Genomic DNA, 17,290 nt, shown 5'->3' on the forward strand with positions numbered 1-17,290 from the left:
AGGGAAAAAGGGCTCTTGAATGGTGAGAGCCAGAACACTGAAAATTCAAATGACAGCCCACCAAGTAGTTCCATTTGCCTTGCTCAAAGCTGTTTATTTGTATTTGAAACATGGCTTCATCTACCTTGGCCCTGATTTTTCTGACCATACTGATAAGTGAAAAGCGAGGTGAAGAGCTCAGAGGTCAATGGATAGAATTGCTGTCAGCCTGATAATTTGGAAGGAACAAGAAGATTTTATAAGGCAGATAGAGGAGGAATTCATATGGAGCAGTCCGTACCTGAAGGCCACCTGGTGAAGGGGTTAACAGGGTTAACCCTCCTACTGCCCCTGGAAGAGCTAATCACAGTTTGTTGTTTAGTCATAGCTTGAATGTATGGGTCACCACACATCATGAATATAGGTATTCATAGTTAATATTGTTTATTTAAGAAAATAAAGCATGGGTTGTGTTTAAAAAATTTGGATTTGAAATAATTTAGGAATTTTAAATGTATGTTAAGTGTGCTTTTATGTATGTTAATTATGAACTTAACACAGATCTAACCCCTAAGAAGGCAGGGGCTTTGTGTTTGCTGTTAGTTCTATATTTACTTTTACACAACTACTGAATGAGTTCAAACCTTAATTATCCAACAGTGCTCACTAAACGGAACATAGATACCACCTTAAGTGTATGAAGTAGTCTTGTATTTTTTCTTATATTGTTTAGATGAATAAAAATCATAAAGAAATAATGCTTGAAAGTGAAAATAACTGGACATTTTCAGATATCTCCTGGAGTAAGTTTCCACAAATTCAAATGAATTGCCTGAAATCGTGAAACAAATTAATGGAAGAAACAGAATTATTGGGCAATTTTTCTCCTTTTTTTTAAAAAAAGATCTATTTATGTTTATTGGAAAGGCAGATTTACAGAGAGGAGAGACAGAAAGTCCTTACATCCTGCTGTTAACTCCCTCAGTGCCTACAGTGGCTGGAGCTGAGCCAGTCAGAAGCCAGGAGCCACGAACTTCTTCTGGGTCCCACCCCACCCCCAGTGCAGGATTGCAAGGCAGCCTCCGCTGCTCTCCCAGGCCATAAGCAGGAAACTAGATGGAAAGTGGAGCAGCTGAGACCCGAACTGCTGCCTCTGTGAAATGCTTGTGCTTGGAGGTAGAAGATTAGCCAGTTGAGCCAATGCTCTGGACAAGTCTTAATCCTTCTTTCCAGAACACCTCCTGGTTATATATATATATATTTTAAATTGGGTATTTTGAAACTTGGAAGAATATAAAATTCTTTTATTTTTTTTTAATTGCTGACAGCTTTAGAGAAGTTGAGCATTGACTTTGTTATGTATTGTCCCGCATGTAATGGTCGTAGTTGTGTAATGTTGGTACCGGCACATCTTATGCACACTGACTAGACTTGTTTATAAAGTAGTACTTGAATGCTTTCCACTTAGGGTATATTCAAGACCTTTTAAAGAATAAAAGAAAAACCTCTGGAGAAGAGGCCCCATTCAAGTGGAGAGAATAAGATTTTAAGATTAAGACTGTTTAAGCCCTAATAGTTGAGATAGAAATACAGACTGAGTCGGTATTTTTGCAAAAGTAAGGCAAATGTAATGTATTTTTTTTGTATCATTATTGATGCGAGAATGGAGAATTTAGAGGATTTGAAATTATGTTTGTGATTTTTCTGAATGGGATTTTTTTTTAAACAATCTGTTTCTTCAATCTCTCCTGTTATATCTGCTTCTTGCTTACGTAAGGCTCATTTTTAGGGAGTGTAATCTCCAAGCAAAGTTAGTCAATACACGATTCTTAGGCCTGCTGTACATTTCACATTCCTTTGCCTACAGCCATTGCCTGTGTGATTTGGCCCTTATTTGCACACAGTTTTTTTTTCTTTTTCTGAGAATAATTTATTAATTTTTAAAGGTTTGTTTTTTGGGCCCGGCAGCGTGGCCTAGTGGCTAAAGTCCTCGCTTTGAATGCCCCGGAATCCCATATGGGCCCTGGTTCTAATCCCGGCAGCTCCACTTCCCATCCAGCTCCCTGCTTGTGGCCTGGGAAAGCAGTCGAGGACGACCTAAGGCTTTGGGACCCTGCACCTGCGTGGGAGACCTGGAAGAGGTTCCTGGTTCCCGGCTTCGGATCGGCGCAGCACCGGCTGTTGCGCTCAGTTGGGGAGTGAATCATCGGATGGAAGATCTTCCTCTCTGTCTCTCCTCTCTGTTATATCTGACTTTGCAATAAAAATAAGTAAATCTTTAAAAAAAAAAAAGGTTTGTTTTTAGTTAGAAAATCACATTTACAGAGAGGCGATACAGAGAGGAATATCTTCTATACGCTGGTTCACTCCCAAAATGGCCACAATGGCCCGAGCCGAGCTAGATCTGAAGCCAGGAACCCGGAGCTGCTTCTGGGTCTCCCACACGGATGCAGGGTCCTAAGGCTTTGGGCCATCCTCAATTGCTTTCCCAGGCCGCTAGCCGGGAGCTGGATGCTAACTGGAGCAGCCAGGATATGAACCAGTGCCCCTATGGGGTCCCTGCACATGTAAGGTGAGAACTCTAGTCACTAAGCTACTGGACTCAAAAAATATCTATTACTTTTTATTTGAAAGGCATTTTATAGAGAGAAAGAAATGCAGAGAAAACTATCGTCCGTTTGCTGGTTCACTCCCCAAGTGGCCGCTGCAGTGGCTGGAGCTGAGCAGCTCTGAAACCAGGAAGCAGGAGCTAGAAATTTCTCCCAGGTCTCCCGCATGGGCTCAGTATCCTAAGACCTTAGGCTGTCCTCAGCTACTTTCTCAGGCCGCAAACAGGGAGCTGTGGTTTTTCAAAATACACATTTTTTGAAGATTCTTTATATGCTTGAACTTCAAAATGTTTAGACCAAAATAATAAATAAATAAATAAATAAATCTATGAGAAAATGATACCCATTTGGAACTCCATGTTGGAGTTTTCTTAGGTACTGCAGGAGATTCTGTGGCATCATGTAGCTTCGAAAAATGGTTTTCTTACCACCAAAAGGATAAGGTGCAGAAAGCCTGAAGGCAGCTTCATTGGTAACATTCTTTTTCTGTGTCTGCTATCGTCATTTTATTAGGCAATATAGAAATGCAAATTTATTTAATTTCATACTAGTTATGTTGCAAATTAGATTCCTTAGCCTGGCAATATTGTAAGGTATATTCCGGATTTTCACTTATATAAAGAGTTATTTTATGTCAGGGTTACTCTAAATTGCATGCAAAGGATCTTCAAGTGATTCATAGACAATGAATTTCATGAAAAACAAAAACAAAAAAACTTTCATCAGCTTTAAATTGTTTTATACCCAAATGCTTTTTTTTCCCCTTTTTTGAATGACCCTTGTGTCTGGTAAATTTAAAAGGCAGATGTGTATTTTAACAGAATATTAAAGCCTTGCATGACTGTAAACAGTATATGCCTGTTATATAGATACATGTTAACTTCGTTTTTAATTTTAAGATGGAAAATATCACCAGGGCTTGGTGCAGCAGATAAGCTATTGCTTGGGATGATATTGCTTGGGATGCCTGCGTCCCAGTCATGGTGCCTGGTCTGAGTGCTGGCATCTCTGCCTTCCATCCAGCCTCCTGCTGATTCACATACAATGGCTCATGTGGTTGGGTTCCTACTACGATACACAAGAGGCCCTCAATTGAGTTCTGGCCTCCTGACGTTGCTCAGCCACTCTGGGCATTTGATGTGTGAACTAGCATATGGAAGATTGGTCTCTCTGTCTTTCTGCCTTTTGAATAAAGTAAAATATATAAATTAAACTTTTACCAATGGGAAATAAGATCCCACATTTGGTTTAGTGGTTGAGATGATCAGATCACATCCTATCTCACAGCACCATAGCCCGCTTCCGGGCTCCGGTGTCTGATGCTAGGAGGCAGCGGGCGATGAGTGAGTGGCTGGGGGCCTGACGCACACAGATGCCCTGGTCCAGCCCCAGGCTGGGCATTTGGGCATGTACTGGTGGATGAGAGTTCTGTCTGTCTGCCTGTCTCTGCCTCTTGAAAAATGTTTAAAAAAAAGTGAAAGGGAAAATAAATTCATTTGCATGAACTATCTGAGATTTTTCCCATTTTTATAGTAATTCTGTGCAAAGCACATACAATGAAAACCATTCCATTATGAATCCAATGTTGAAAATTTGCATTTAATTAACAAAAATCTGTTAGTAGCAAAGATAAAGTTAATAGTTTCTTATAATTTTACAATAAATCTCGTGAAAATAAGAAATGGGGTTCAAATTTGTGACTATAGTTCTAGCATGCATGTATAAAAGGCAGAAAATGTAAGTAACATTGTATAGCAATTGCCTTGGAAACAGCGTGTGTTTTGTAGGAGATTGGGTTTTAAATAATAAATGAGTATGGGAGTGCAAGCACACATTCTCGCATTCATGCATGGTCCCCTCCCTTTCAACATATTTTTTGGTTGAGAGCACTTTGTAAAATACAATATTCATTAATAGTTTTGACATTGCATAATAAGTTAAAAGAGAGCGCAACAACTGCACATCCAAACCTTTGTGTAGTATTTGAGATAAATTTCCAACTAAGAGCCTTCTAACGGGTTCACTTTAATAGTTATTCACTTTATTTCCTCCTTTTGTACTGTGTGCTTGCAGTTTTTGATTCTCCTCTTTGTTAATTCCTCCTTTTGCCAAGGTGCCAGACCCTGGTCCTCCTCTGAGGCTGAGGAACATCCACAGGCTACCCATCCTCTCTTGGCACTAATAGCTTTGCCTTTGCTCCTAAAAAGATCTAACTGACCCACCAGAACACCAGAAACAGAATCGTTGGAGGATTTGCCAAAGTACTGTTTTTGTCTTTCAACTGCATGAATTATTGCAAACACAGTGTTTTCTTTCACAGTCTCCCTTTTTAATTTTTGTTCTGTTTTGTTTTTATTAAAATGCTCTTTTGTTGAGTTTTTTTCCCCCATCGTTGGGTTGAACCCCTCTTGCATTAGAATTTCCTGGAGAAATGGGTTGGAAATAGAAAAACGTGCACTTCCTTAAAGCAACCTAGCTTTGTGTTGGGCTGGCTGGGGTTTGGGTGCTGGGCTGTGTTGCTTCAGCTCCCTCATTAGCCACAGTTCAGAGTTTTGTACATCCAGAGGCTGAGGAGTCATGGCATTTCTGACTTTTCTGCTGACTCTTACTTTTCTTTGATTTACCTTGTGTTGGGAGAATGCTTTTCTCGGTGACTTCAGAGAAGTCTTCTTGTTTGTCATGACATGCTGTTCCATGGATGTATTTTTTTGAACTGTACTTTGTTGTGTTTTTCTTTTGTTTGTTTGCTTGTTTCTGTTTTTGTTATAATAAAGGAAGGCTTAAAGAAGAAGGTGGTTGAAGGATAAATGTGTTGTTTTTTCAGGACCTGATGCATTCTTCTTTCCTTTAGGATTATTTTGTGGATGACCCTTGGGTTCATTTCTTTTCTGGTCTTGGTCTAAATCCTTTAAAAAAATGTTTAAAGCAATGGAAACAAACAAGCTTACGGAGGAGGGCTCCTGTCTATTTCCACAGGACAGAGCTTTTTCTCTGATGTTGACTGTGTGGTTCATTTATGTCTGACAGTTTTCAAAAAGCACGCTCTAGGGCTCTCTGTGTGTTTCTGTGGGCATCCCAAGTGGCGGTCTGGCATGTAGGTGTGTAGAAGTGCCCCTCTGCTTGCCTGGAGCGCATCTGTTTGCAGGCAGAGTCCTAATCCTTATCTTTGCTGTAAAGTAAACTTTCACAGGGAAAGAGAAGTTAGTCCTAGATGCATTTTGTTTGCATCTTTCTCCAGTAAGTCACTGGATTTTCGTGCAGGTAGAGTCTCAACTCCAGCCCTCAGTATTGTGCTGTCCATGCGTGTGACAATGTAGCATGACTCAAATACTCAAATCAGAGAAGGGGCGGGGTGTGACAGTAACTGCAAATCTGAACTGTAAAGGGCTTTTTGTCACTTTGGACCTTCATATCCTCGGCTAAAGGCTCTTAATATTGTTAGGTTGCATCCTGAAGGGCTATTTTTATGTTTGAAATGCTGCATACATCCGGGCATCTCCAAAGGTGAAGAGAAGGGCGTGGGACACTTTTAAATCTCTTTGGGGAACACATATCCAAAGTACTGCGAGGCTGATGATTAAACTTACTCACCTTAAAAGGATCCTGCCATTGATCACATTTGTAAGGGATGGTAAGAAGTATTCTAACTTTTCTTCTCTGGGAAGTTCTCACCTTTTCTTTTTTCTCCCTTAAATTAATGCAGAGCATGGGGAGTGGCAGGTAGCTGTGATCATACAAGCAACAGAAGGATGGGAGATTTTGTAAACATGGACCCAGGGCTTCTTCCACAGGGAATTCATAAAACTAATTGCATGGATTTTTTTAAAAAGAGTAATTATTTTATTGGAAAGGCAGATATACAGAGAGAAAGATGTTCTGTCTTCTGGTTCACTCCCCAAGTGACCACAATGGCTGGAACTGAGTTGATCCGAAGCCAGGATCCAGGAGCCTTTTCCGGGTCTCCCATGCAGGTGCAGGGTCCCAAGGCTTTAGGCTGTCCTCGACTGCTTTCCCAGGCCACAGGCAGGGAAGTGAAACAGCTGGGATTAGAACTGGTGCCCATATGGGATCCCAGCATGTACAAGGTGAGGACTTTAGCCACTGGACTACCACTCTGGGCCCGTATTTGCATGGATTTTTACCCTTGCAAAATCTGCTTCTGGGTGATTCAGGCTGCTGAGAGAAAGAAGGTAAGAGAAAAATATGGAGAAGAGTTTGAGTACTGCATTTGGAGACTCCAGGAGCCAGAAGTTTGTTCTTGTTCTTGTGGGAGACCTTTTGTCTTCCTCTTTTCAGTGTTGTTAAGATTTAACAATTTTTTTGAAAAAAATTAGAAAGAGAAGCAGATCTTCTGTCCTAACGGTTCACTCTCCAAATGGCCATGACCACTAGGGCAGGGCCAGAGTAATGCCGGAAACTAGGAACTTCGTCTGGATTTCCCACGCCAGTGAGGCAGAAGCCCGTGATAATTAGGCCATCTTGTACAGCCTTCTCAGACACATCAGGGAGCTGGATCAGAAATGGAGCAGCTGGGACACAACCAGCATCTTCCATGGGCTGCTAGTGTCACAGATGTAGGCAGCCTCAGCTTTTCCTTAAAACATTGTTTTACTTTGGAAGTTTTATTTGAAGGCGTTATATACAGAGAGAGATGCAGAGAGAGCTTCTCTCCACTGGTTCACTCTGCAGATGGCTGTGATGGCCAGAGATGGATCAGGCTGAAGCCAGGAGCCAGGATCTCCATTAGTTGCCCACGTGCCCGCAGTCTGTGTGCTTGGATCAGCCAGCCTCTGTGTTCTGCCCAGGCCATGAGCAGGGAGTCTGCACAGGTTTTGTGTATCTCAGTCACTGTGGCACATTGAGCTTGTTTGATACAGACCAGTGGACCAAGTCCTTGGTTTATAGAGCAGCTGGTTTGACTGGCCTGGTTATGCCAATTTATTCTGGCTTGAATCCAAGTTCTTTAGGTAGTAAAACCCTTCTATCGTGTGAGTACAGGGAGAAGGTGCTGTTCCCCATGGGGAGAGGTTACCTCGTACCTTCCCCAGGCCCCAGCAGAGAGGAGGCACATCCTAAAGGGGTCATTTGGTTGCAGGTAGAGGGTAGGGTTACTTGAAACTGTGGCTTTTAACTTGTGACCCTACAACTGCATACCTATCCCATTTTATTCCCACCACAGAAATTTCTGACCCTTAATATTAAGGGTTGCCAAAGGATACAGATTTATCACATCTTCTGTACCTGCTTCATGCTGTTTATGGACATAGGCCTTGCCTATCCTGGGTTTGGAAATCTCTCCCAGTCTCATCTAATGGATCCATCTCATGAACATGCAATTTTGCTGTCAGTGCCAATAACTGTGTCTGCTGCGTGGTCTATGTTATCAGGATTTTTGAAAAAAAAATTTTTTTTCGTTTTTGGATAGGTATTTGAGGTCTTCACTTGTTTCATTGAGGCAGGCAGGCTTGTCTTCCATGTGAACCTGGGAGCATTCCTCTCCTTTACACCAGATTCTACGGAGATGGTGGCTCCACGTGCAGTTGTATGCGTGAAGGTCGGGCACACACTCAAGTACACTGGTCCCCGAGATCAGAGGTCCGGAGGCATTCAAAGCTAACTGAATATGAAAGCATGGGCCACTTGCCGATGCCAAATGCTGCCAGTGAGATTGAGAACAGATTTGATAAAGGTAGGGGTTCCTCGGGTTCCTTGGAAGCTTAGGTGACCGGCCACTGGGACCAGGGAGGGACACAGTAATCCCCTTTGTCCCAGGTGCCCTCCCTGCTGGCCTGTCCAAGATACCACAGGCAGCTTCCACATTTTGCCAAGAGGAAGGAAGGAAGGGCGCTTTGCTTTTTTTTTTTTTTTTTTGATAGGTGGCTCTCACCTGTTTTTACTAGTCCCAAGTATATAGTTTATTCAAATGTGTAATTTAGTTGGGACAGATTTTGCTATATCATCCTACATATTGAGTGTTAACTGCTTGAGAGTAGTTGATGCACTCAGCCATTTTTAGTTGAGCACCATTTTTCTGAAAATTTCCCAGTTGTACTGGTATTCTTATAGGGATTGGAAGGCTTGCACTGGTCTGTGCCAGTTTAGAACACAACCTGGATTCCTCGTACATGTGATTGAATCAGTAGGCTATATAGCTTATTTTTCTTTTGGATAATTTTCTCCTTCTGATTTATTTGTAAAAGGTGAAGAAGATTTGTCAATATTTTGGCCCTCTGTTTTTGGGCTCAGAAAATGATATCCCAGAGTGAAAACCGAAGAGTCTCAGAAGCAAATGCTTGTCTCCCCCTCTCTCCTACCCTTGTGCTTCTTGTTCTTCTTTCTCAATGGAAGAAAACTCATGGGGAAGGTCATAGAAACCAGATGTGTGGTAGGGAGGATTGCTAAAGAAGTATGTTGCAGGGCCTGGCAGGGTAGCGTAGTAGTTAGAGTCCTTGCCTTGAATGTGCCAGGATCCCATATGGGTGCAGGTTCTAATCCCGGCAGCCCCATTTCCCATCCAACTCCCTGCTTGTGGCCTGGGAAAGTAGTCAAGGGTGGACTAGACCCAGCTGGACTAGACCACAGTACCTGCCAGTGTCAGAATAGGGGCCAGGTAATGTTAGGACTGGGCCATGTACTAACCAGCATGCAAGAGAACTAGGTCTGGGGGCAGATTCTGTGTGGGCTAACCCCAGTGGGACTGTGCTATCCCCTGGCTTTCGCAAGAGCTGGGTTGGTGATGGGCTAAGCTAGGCATGATGCTGGAACTCACTGACACTCATGGATACTGGAGTTGGGAACAAGTCAGGCTGGTCTAGCCTGCATCACCCCTAGGTGCACTCAAGAATTGAGTGTGAGGTGAGTCAGGCCGTAACATCCACTAGCATATAAAAAGGCTGAGACAGAGGGGTTGGACTATGTGGGGTAAGGGCCTAGCACCCTCTGGCACACATGAGATCTGACTCTGGGAGTGGACTTGGTGCGGGAACTTGGGGACTCCCCTGGTGGGCTGTAGTTGCCACTGTTGAACATGTACTTCAGGACTGGGTGTGGACCAGGTCAGGCATGGCTGCTCCATTTGTTGGCTGGTGTGAGGTCTGACTCGTGTTGCGGGATAACCAGACAGGGCCGAGCCAAACCAAAGCACATTGGCACGTGCAGGATGGGGTATGGGGTAAGTTATCACACCTATTAGTTTGCATGGAAGCCAGGGATTAGGGCAGGCTAGGTAGGCTTAGGCTGCCCCACCTACTGAAGGTTGGAACTGAGAGCAGGCTGGACCAGGCCAGGCTGTAGCATCTGATGGCAAAGGCCAAGATGGGGGTTAGTCCATGCCAGGCTGAGTCAGAGTAACCACCAGCACAGGCAAGGTCTTTGGCTGAGAGTGGGTTTGGTTGGGGAGTCAAGGGGATGTCCCACATGGGCTGTGGTTTCCTCTGGTGAGTGTGAGAGCCAGAATGGGGGCGATGATATGGGCTGGACACTGCTACAGCAGCTCTTGGCATTGGTGTGGACTGGATATGGGGTGTGCCAGACTGGGCTGGGCTCCAACACTTGCTGGTGCTAACGAGAGCAAGGGTGGGTGTAGAATAGGCTGGGCTAGGTCTCGGCACCCACTGAGCCCCGTGAGAGCTGGGTCTGGTGGTAGACCAGGCAGGGCTGGGCTGGGCTGTAGCACCCAAAGCTAAGAGTTGGAGTGGATATGAGCCACCTGGGCAAGGCTATTGTGTCTTCCAGGACAGGAGGTGGGCCAAGTCAGGCAGGACCAAGCACCTACTGTTGTGCATGAGATGTGTGACTTTGAGGTGACCTGATAGAGGAGCCTGGGGAACTCTTCTGTCAGGAAGCAGTCCCTGCAGGTGAGTGCACAAATGGGATGTGGAACCAACTGGACAAGTCTGCAGTGCATGGAGGTGTGCATAGGAACCGGGCTGCTGATGAACGTGGTGGGGGTGACTGGGCTACGACTGGGCTGCAGTTGCTGCTGGTGTGTGAGAGGCCCGAGTGTGGTGGGCAGGGTTGGGCTGGGTCACAGCATTCTTTGCTTTGCATATGAATGGGGCTGGAAACAGAACTGACCCAGCAACTGCAACCATCAAATGTGTGTGTGTAGGCCAGTGTGGGTGACAGACAGAGCTGGACCCCATACTGGCCGGAACATACAGAAATCAAGATCTGGGGTCACTTCTCTTGAGGTTTCTTTTGGGACCCCTCCCAGATGGATCAGGGTACTAAGAACGCCAAGTACAGGAACCCTCTCTTCCCCCCCCCCCAAAAAAAAAAGATTGGAAGCAATTGTCTCACCCACTTTCTTCATTTCTGGACCCTTCCCATCATAATCAGTGACTATGTAAGCATCATCAAAAATAAAAATCTCAAAATTCTTCCCAAAAGCCTTTGATGTCTCTCCCTCTCTCCTTTCAAGAGGCACCCCACTTCCCAGCTTTCTTCTGGAAGGTGCTTTCCTCTTTCCCTCTTCATTCTTCCCTCTTCTACATCCACCTGGTCACTTTGCAAATAAAACTTCTCATTCAGCAAAAAAAAGAAAGAAAGAAAAAGAAAAAGAGAGGTAAGGCTAGAGCTTCCAATCAGATGGCTCACTCCCCAAATGGCTGCAATAGTTAGTACTGGACTAGACCAAAACCAGGAGCCATGAGGTTCACTATGGTCTCCCATGTGGGTACAAGGGCCCAAACTTGATGATCTTATGGAAAGATTTTGATCACAATGGAAATAAAGGCCTCTTAATCACATATTATTCTGTGAAATTATAAAAAAGAAAACCTTTTATTGATTGCAGTCAAGATTATGGCTAACTGTAAAATAGTATACAAATACAGGTTTTTACTGGCATCAGTGACTACTTGGGAAAACACATGGAAATATCTGACTTTGCAACTTTCGGTCTGAGACAAATCAAATGGGAAAAATACATAGGACAGGAAAGAATACAGATATGCCAAATATTTGGGTAAACTAGTTTAACCCTAACTGACCGAATAAGCCTGAGACCTTTTCTTTGGCTGTTAAACACAACATCCTCAGTTGGATGTGTTGATATGTGGTGCCCTTTGTGAAGTCATCAATGGCATTATCAACTAGACAGAAGTGATGATGGTAAGTTGAAGTCAACCACCCAGAACACATCCAGCGGGGATCACCAGGCTGTTGTCTATATGGAATGGGTACAAGCATTGTTTAGGTAAACAGAACTAGGCCTCTGTTCTTTGTCCCCACTTGTCCATGGGACTCAGGTGACCTTAAAACAACCTGCTCTCTCTGGGCTGTGAGGGTTTCCATCGTTGTATGGCAGACACCCATATGAACATTTACAGTAATGCCTTGAATGGAACGGTAAGTAAATGGGTGCCTGCTAAATTGGAGCTTTTGTTAGCAGAACCGCCTAGGATACACAAGTTGCTTAGAGTTGGCTGTCTGATGACTGAAATTCCATAGCCAGCCTACAGCTATGCCTTCAGTTACCTTGGAAAGTTATATAGAGAATAGATAGCAAAAAACAAACAGACAACAACAAAAAGATGCCTTTAGCAGTTGAGTATGCATGGGAAATATTTTCCTGCTAATCATCTTATTTTCTAAAAAAAAAAAAAGCCTTAAAATTTAGGAGTTTTGAAAAAAGAATGAAATGAAAGACAAAATTTTAAGAAATACTTTTACTTTAGTATATAGTTTTTAGAATTCCACAATGAATTTTCTGTTGAATTGTGGTTAGAACTGTACTGACATTTACTAGCTTGGAGTAGTGTGATAATAGTATCTGTCCAGGATGGACCTCCAATATTTTACTGTATCATAATTTACGCTGAGATATGATTTTTTAGTATTATATGTTTAAAATTACTTTCATAGTGAATGCATTCTTGAATTATGAGACATCAGTATAGCATACGGTGTGCTGTTCAGACAAATCAGACCTCGCCCATATAGGGGGTAGTAGCTTCCGTGTAAGATGTAGACATGCCAGTTGCTTTTGTGACTGGAAAGTCTTAGGCAGGTCAGATTGCTCAATTCTGAGTCACAAAGTGGATTTTTCCCCCTCTTTGGTTTCTGAAAACTAAACTGCATGTTCAGTTCAGAAGTGGGAACCAAATGAAAGAAAAGTCAGGGTTAACACAAGGCAGAACTTTATGTAGAATGCACAGTGGGCCTTGGAAGCCTGCCTAATCTGAAAGGTTTCCTCTAGAAATTATGGGGTCATGCAACTCTAGCTAAAAATAGTTTTCTTTGTTTTTTTTTTTTTTTTTTTGGAAGTTCTTCTGATGAAGGTATTTCAGCAGGCTAATTAGACTATTTTGTGAAATAATTATGGTATCTTTTTTCTTTCTATCTCTAAAGTGTGGGCATTTTTAGCAAAGGAAATATATTGACTCTTGACTTTTGGCTCTAGTGAGAGCTTCATCAGGAAGGACAAAACAAGGGAAACAGAGTTGTAGCACAATTTGTATTATTGCAGTTGCCAGAGAAGCAGAAGTAGGCCTGGCGCTTCCTGCACGTTGAGTGCCCCACACGTTTCACCAGTTCTCCTTCTACAGGGGATGCACTCTTGAACAAATTTGCAAGGGCAACCTGAAGTTTTGTCAAATACACCATGACATTTCTTTTCACAGCTTTCTTGACTTTATGCTGTTTAAATATTTTCAGTTGCCCGTTCATTTGATGTTCTTTCTTTAATTCCTGTCGGATCTGGGAGTAACTTTTGTATAATCAGTGCCCTTAACTAGATTTTCATGATTGCATTTGAATTGTGGTATACGAGTTGATATGTTAGTAATTTCCTTGTTTTATGTCTCTTTTTCTAGTTTAACATAGTTTCATAATCTACACAGCTTTTTAATGATATTGCAGTTGTTTTGTGATAACAAAATTCCAATTAACTTTGTCTCTTTCTGTTTCCTTTTGTAGGCTGAGAAATGGCATTTCAAAAGGCAGTTAAAGGGACTGTTCTAGTTGGAGGAGGAGCTCTCGCCACGGTGTTAGGACTGTCGCATTTTGCTCATTACAGACGGAAACAAGTGAGTAACTGCAGGCATTGATAATATGCCCCTGAACTCTGCTGAAGGACTGTGCACAGGGTGTGTGCCTGAAGGCTTTGCTCACACACGTTTGCCGGAGTTTGTCAGTTTGCAGGGAAAGATGCTCATCCAGAACACTGCCTTACTGATCTCTGAGAACTGTGTGTGTCTCACTTTTTAAAAAAGTGAACCTTTTTTGAGGAAGCATTGTGTAGCCCGTGTTTGGGCTCTTTGGTGTTCAGAAGACTGCTTCATTTATGAGTGCCAGCATTTGTTCACTTAGACTTCCTTTGTCTCGTCAAACTATCTAGACACTTTCTGTGTTCCTGCCAAAAGTTGGTCTTAAGTAGGAGGCAGGCAGCCGAGAAAGGAGATGGAAAATAAAGGCCCCACTTTGAATCCCAGTTTAATTTCTGAAGCGTTATGTACTTTTGTAGTATTATATTTGGTGAAAATTTTAGTGGAGGAATACTCTGCAGTTGAGATGAATGTGAAATTTTCAAACACTTTTAGTTGTCCCATTTATTTTCATTTCATTTTTTTCCTTGGTATATCACAATGCTTCCCCGCAGCCAAACTGATGAGAAGGTAATTTTGCAGAGGTTTCCTTTCCAGGCTCGCAATACTGTTAACCACGTCACTGGTTAGTGCTACTCTCTTATTTCTTCTTTTTGTATTCCCAGGGAATTTTGTGATACCAGGTGGGTTTTCCATTCTTGTTTCAAAGATTAAGGTGAGAGAATTTGGTTTGCCAGTTAGAACTGGGCAAACTATGAGCTGCTCACTATCGACACTTTTGTGGATAGCTTTTCAGTTAAGAACTGACTTGAACGCACTGCTTTTGTTTGTTACTAGGTAGTAAGCCAGGCACATTGGTTGGAATCCCAAATCCTGAATGGGAAATTCCACTTTAAAACTACATATTGGTAAAAATCAATGGGCTGGCTTGCAATTTTTAAAAAACTCATTTTCATATAAAATGTGAAAGTCATATAAGTTATGCTTGTCTCTCACTTTGATCTGTGACTATGCTACTCTCAAAATTTTCCCAGGTGTATTTGTTGCAGGTATTATTAATGAACTGACTTGTTGAAACTGGTATCTGCTGGCTGTGCTAAATATACTGTTTTAACGTATTGCATTGATTCCTTAGGAGTAAATGTGGAAAGATATTGCTTCTTGGGGGACCATTTAGCCAAGTCTTGTGAGACACCCTAAACCTGCACTAAAGTCCCTGGATTCACTTCCTGCTCCTGACGGCAGCTTCCTCTTGTTGCGGATCCTCGGAGGCAGCCCGTGATAGATGAAGTACTGGGTTCCTACCACTTGCATGGGTGACCTGAGTTGAGTTCTTGGTTCTTGGCTTTGGCCCTGGCTCTTGTTGACATAGGCAGAGTGAATCAGTTGGTGGGAGTGTGCCCTGTCTCTTAAGTAAGGAAATAAACAAATAAATGAAATATGTTGCTTCTGCAAAGTCCGTTTTGAAAGTGCATTTCTGTTTGGGAAGTGGTCTTGAGGGATTGGATTACTTCTGCCATCTTTATGAGTGCCATCTGAAACGACTGGAAAATGCCAATGCCTAAGGTTATGACACCTAATATGATGAGTTGTTGCTCAATCTGTATGTGGTTTCTCTCTTTCAACCACAGTAAGCATGTTCTATATAAGTTTATAGATTAACTTTTTGCCTAGTAGTACCATTGTATCTTTATTTTTTCTTTAATTTCTTTCTACTGATTCGTTAACAAAATAGAATTAACTGAAGATACTCTCCCAAACAACCCAGTTAGGAGTGGATTTTAGTCTGGAAAATTCATGGTAGTGTAAGGATTTTTTGAGTTGTAGAACATTTTGTCATTTTATCCTTCCTGAGTTAGACATCCTGACCATCCTAAAAGCCAAATGAAATAGATACCAGCAGCTTGAAGTCATTTATAATTTTTAACTGACAAGTACTACTGAAAGAAAGAAAACAACTACAGGCATATTGAGTCAACAATTTGAAAGTGGAATCCAACTGTGTGTCTGAGTGAGCTAGAGGAAACTAGCTTGAGCCATTGACATAAAATGACTACAGGCCTCCCTGAACTCAGCTGTCTTCTCATGGAAAATATCTGCCAGTCAGAGCCATTCTAGAGGGAGAGTTTTCCTGAGTTCAGCGAGAAAAATGTCCACCCTTAAGGCACATTCAATTTCCTCAGCTTTTATTTGGAGAAGCTGGGTCCTTCAATGTGACTAGGTTTACTCCATTGTTCCACAGCGATGCATGATGTGTTGGCTTATTGGACATTTTTCTAATTTTTTCTGATTTTTCAAGATAATTATAGTGGGTGGGCAGTACTTCTGTAAAGAGTATGTTGGGGTTAAAACTCGAGATACTGATGTGCTTGGAAGCGTGTCCATTGGTTATGTGTGTTGCCACCATCTGCTGCATTCCCCAAGTCTGTGTCTGCCTGCTCCCTGGCCGGTGCTCTCGTGGCATTCTCAGCACAGAGCCTGCACCTGCAAAACGAGCAGGGTGATTCTACGTTGATGAATTTTTATGTGCAACTGGAAGAAGGAAAATTACTATATATGTTTTTAGAAATTATAAAGAGAACACAATGAAATAGAATCAGATAAGGTTTTGCTTACTTTTACTGTGTTGCTTGAATCAAAGCACAGTTGGTCAGAAAACACAGTCCTTTGTGGAGATGGGCATTTCTGGGAGTCAGCTGGGATTAGAGGTGGTAGCAATGACTCTTCTGTCTCATTTTTCCTTCAATAGGCGTTCTCTCCCTAAGTGTATGTTCTTAACCTTATCTTATACTTATCAACCTACTGTTGGTCCAAGTGAAAGTTTTTTTTTTTTTCTTTTTGAGTTATGTGGATCAGGTTTAGAAGAAATGGGGAAGGGGAGGTTAAGGGGAGGATCCCCATACCTACAAATATCATGGAACATAATAATATTAATAAACATAAGCCAAAAAATGAAATGGGAGGATACCAAAGTCAACAGAGCTTTGGAAGGATCTTAATTATTTTTTCTTTTTCTAAGGCTTTTTTTTTTTTCTTGTAAAGATTTATCTCTATTCAAAAGGAACTGTTAGCAGACAGAAAAGGAGAGATAGAGGTACTTCTTCCATCTGTTGGTTCACTTCCCAAATGGCTGCAATGACTGGAGCTGAACCAATTCAAAACCAAGAGTCAGGAACTTCTGCTGGGTCACCCATGTAAGTGCAGAGGCCCAAGGATTTAGGTTCTCCTCTGCTGCCTTCTTAGGCATAGCGTATTATCAGGGAGCTGTATTGGAGGTGGAGCAGCTAGAATTGCAGCTAGAATTGTGGGAGGCTGATGTAGGAGTAGAGGCTTAGCATGCTACACCATGATACCTGCCCCCCTGCCACTGTCTCAAATGCCTCGAAGCATGTAGCAGCAAACACTGTGGTCATGTGCGACTGAGCAAGGTGACTGTGATTCACTACTTGGTGCAGATTGGTTTAATAATTTTAAGTATAAACCTTTTGTCGAAAGTCACACTAACAGGACGTCTGTGGCCTAACATCCATTGTAAAGACGGGCTGCTTCACCAAGGAACCTCCCTTTCCAAGTCCTACCTGTTAGGACAATGAGCTTGATGAAGAGGAGGATATAGTTTAGGAGAGAGGGCCTGGGGGCACTTTCAGGGCAAGT

At 42.5% G+C, this 17,290-nt stretch overlaps 1 protein-coding gene across 6 annotated transcripts in view; it reads left to right on the plus strand.

The window, feature by feature from the left end:
• GPD2 (glycerol-3-phosphate dehydrogenase 2) overlaps positions 1–17,290 on the plus strand; it is a 162,525-nt gene that overhangs the window by 24,098 nt on the left and 121,137 nt on the right. For 3 of the 6 annotated variants that reach the window (XM_058664494.1, XM_058664491.1, XM_058664493.1), the window contains exon 2: positions 13,509–13,618. In XM_058664494.1, coding sequence (XP_058520477.1) covers positions 13,517–13,618 — 102 coding nt within the window. In that variant the 5' untranslated portion in view covers positions 13,509–13,516. Of the gene's footprint in view, positions 1–11,687; positions 11,940–13,508; positions 13,619–17,290 lie in introns of those variants that run through there. The other 3 variants (XM_058664495.1, XM_058664490.1, XM_058664492.1) reach the window with 2 other exon arrangements.

Source organism: Ochotona princeps, chromosome 5 (genome assembly GCF_030435755.1).
Source record: "Ochotona princeps isolate mOchPri1 chromosome 5, mOchPri1.hap1, whole genome shotgun sequence".
Taxonomy (NCBI): domain Eukaryota; kingdom Metazoa; phylum Chordata; class Mammalia; order Lagomorpha; family Ochotonidae; genus Ochotona; species Ochotona princeps.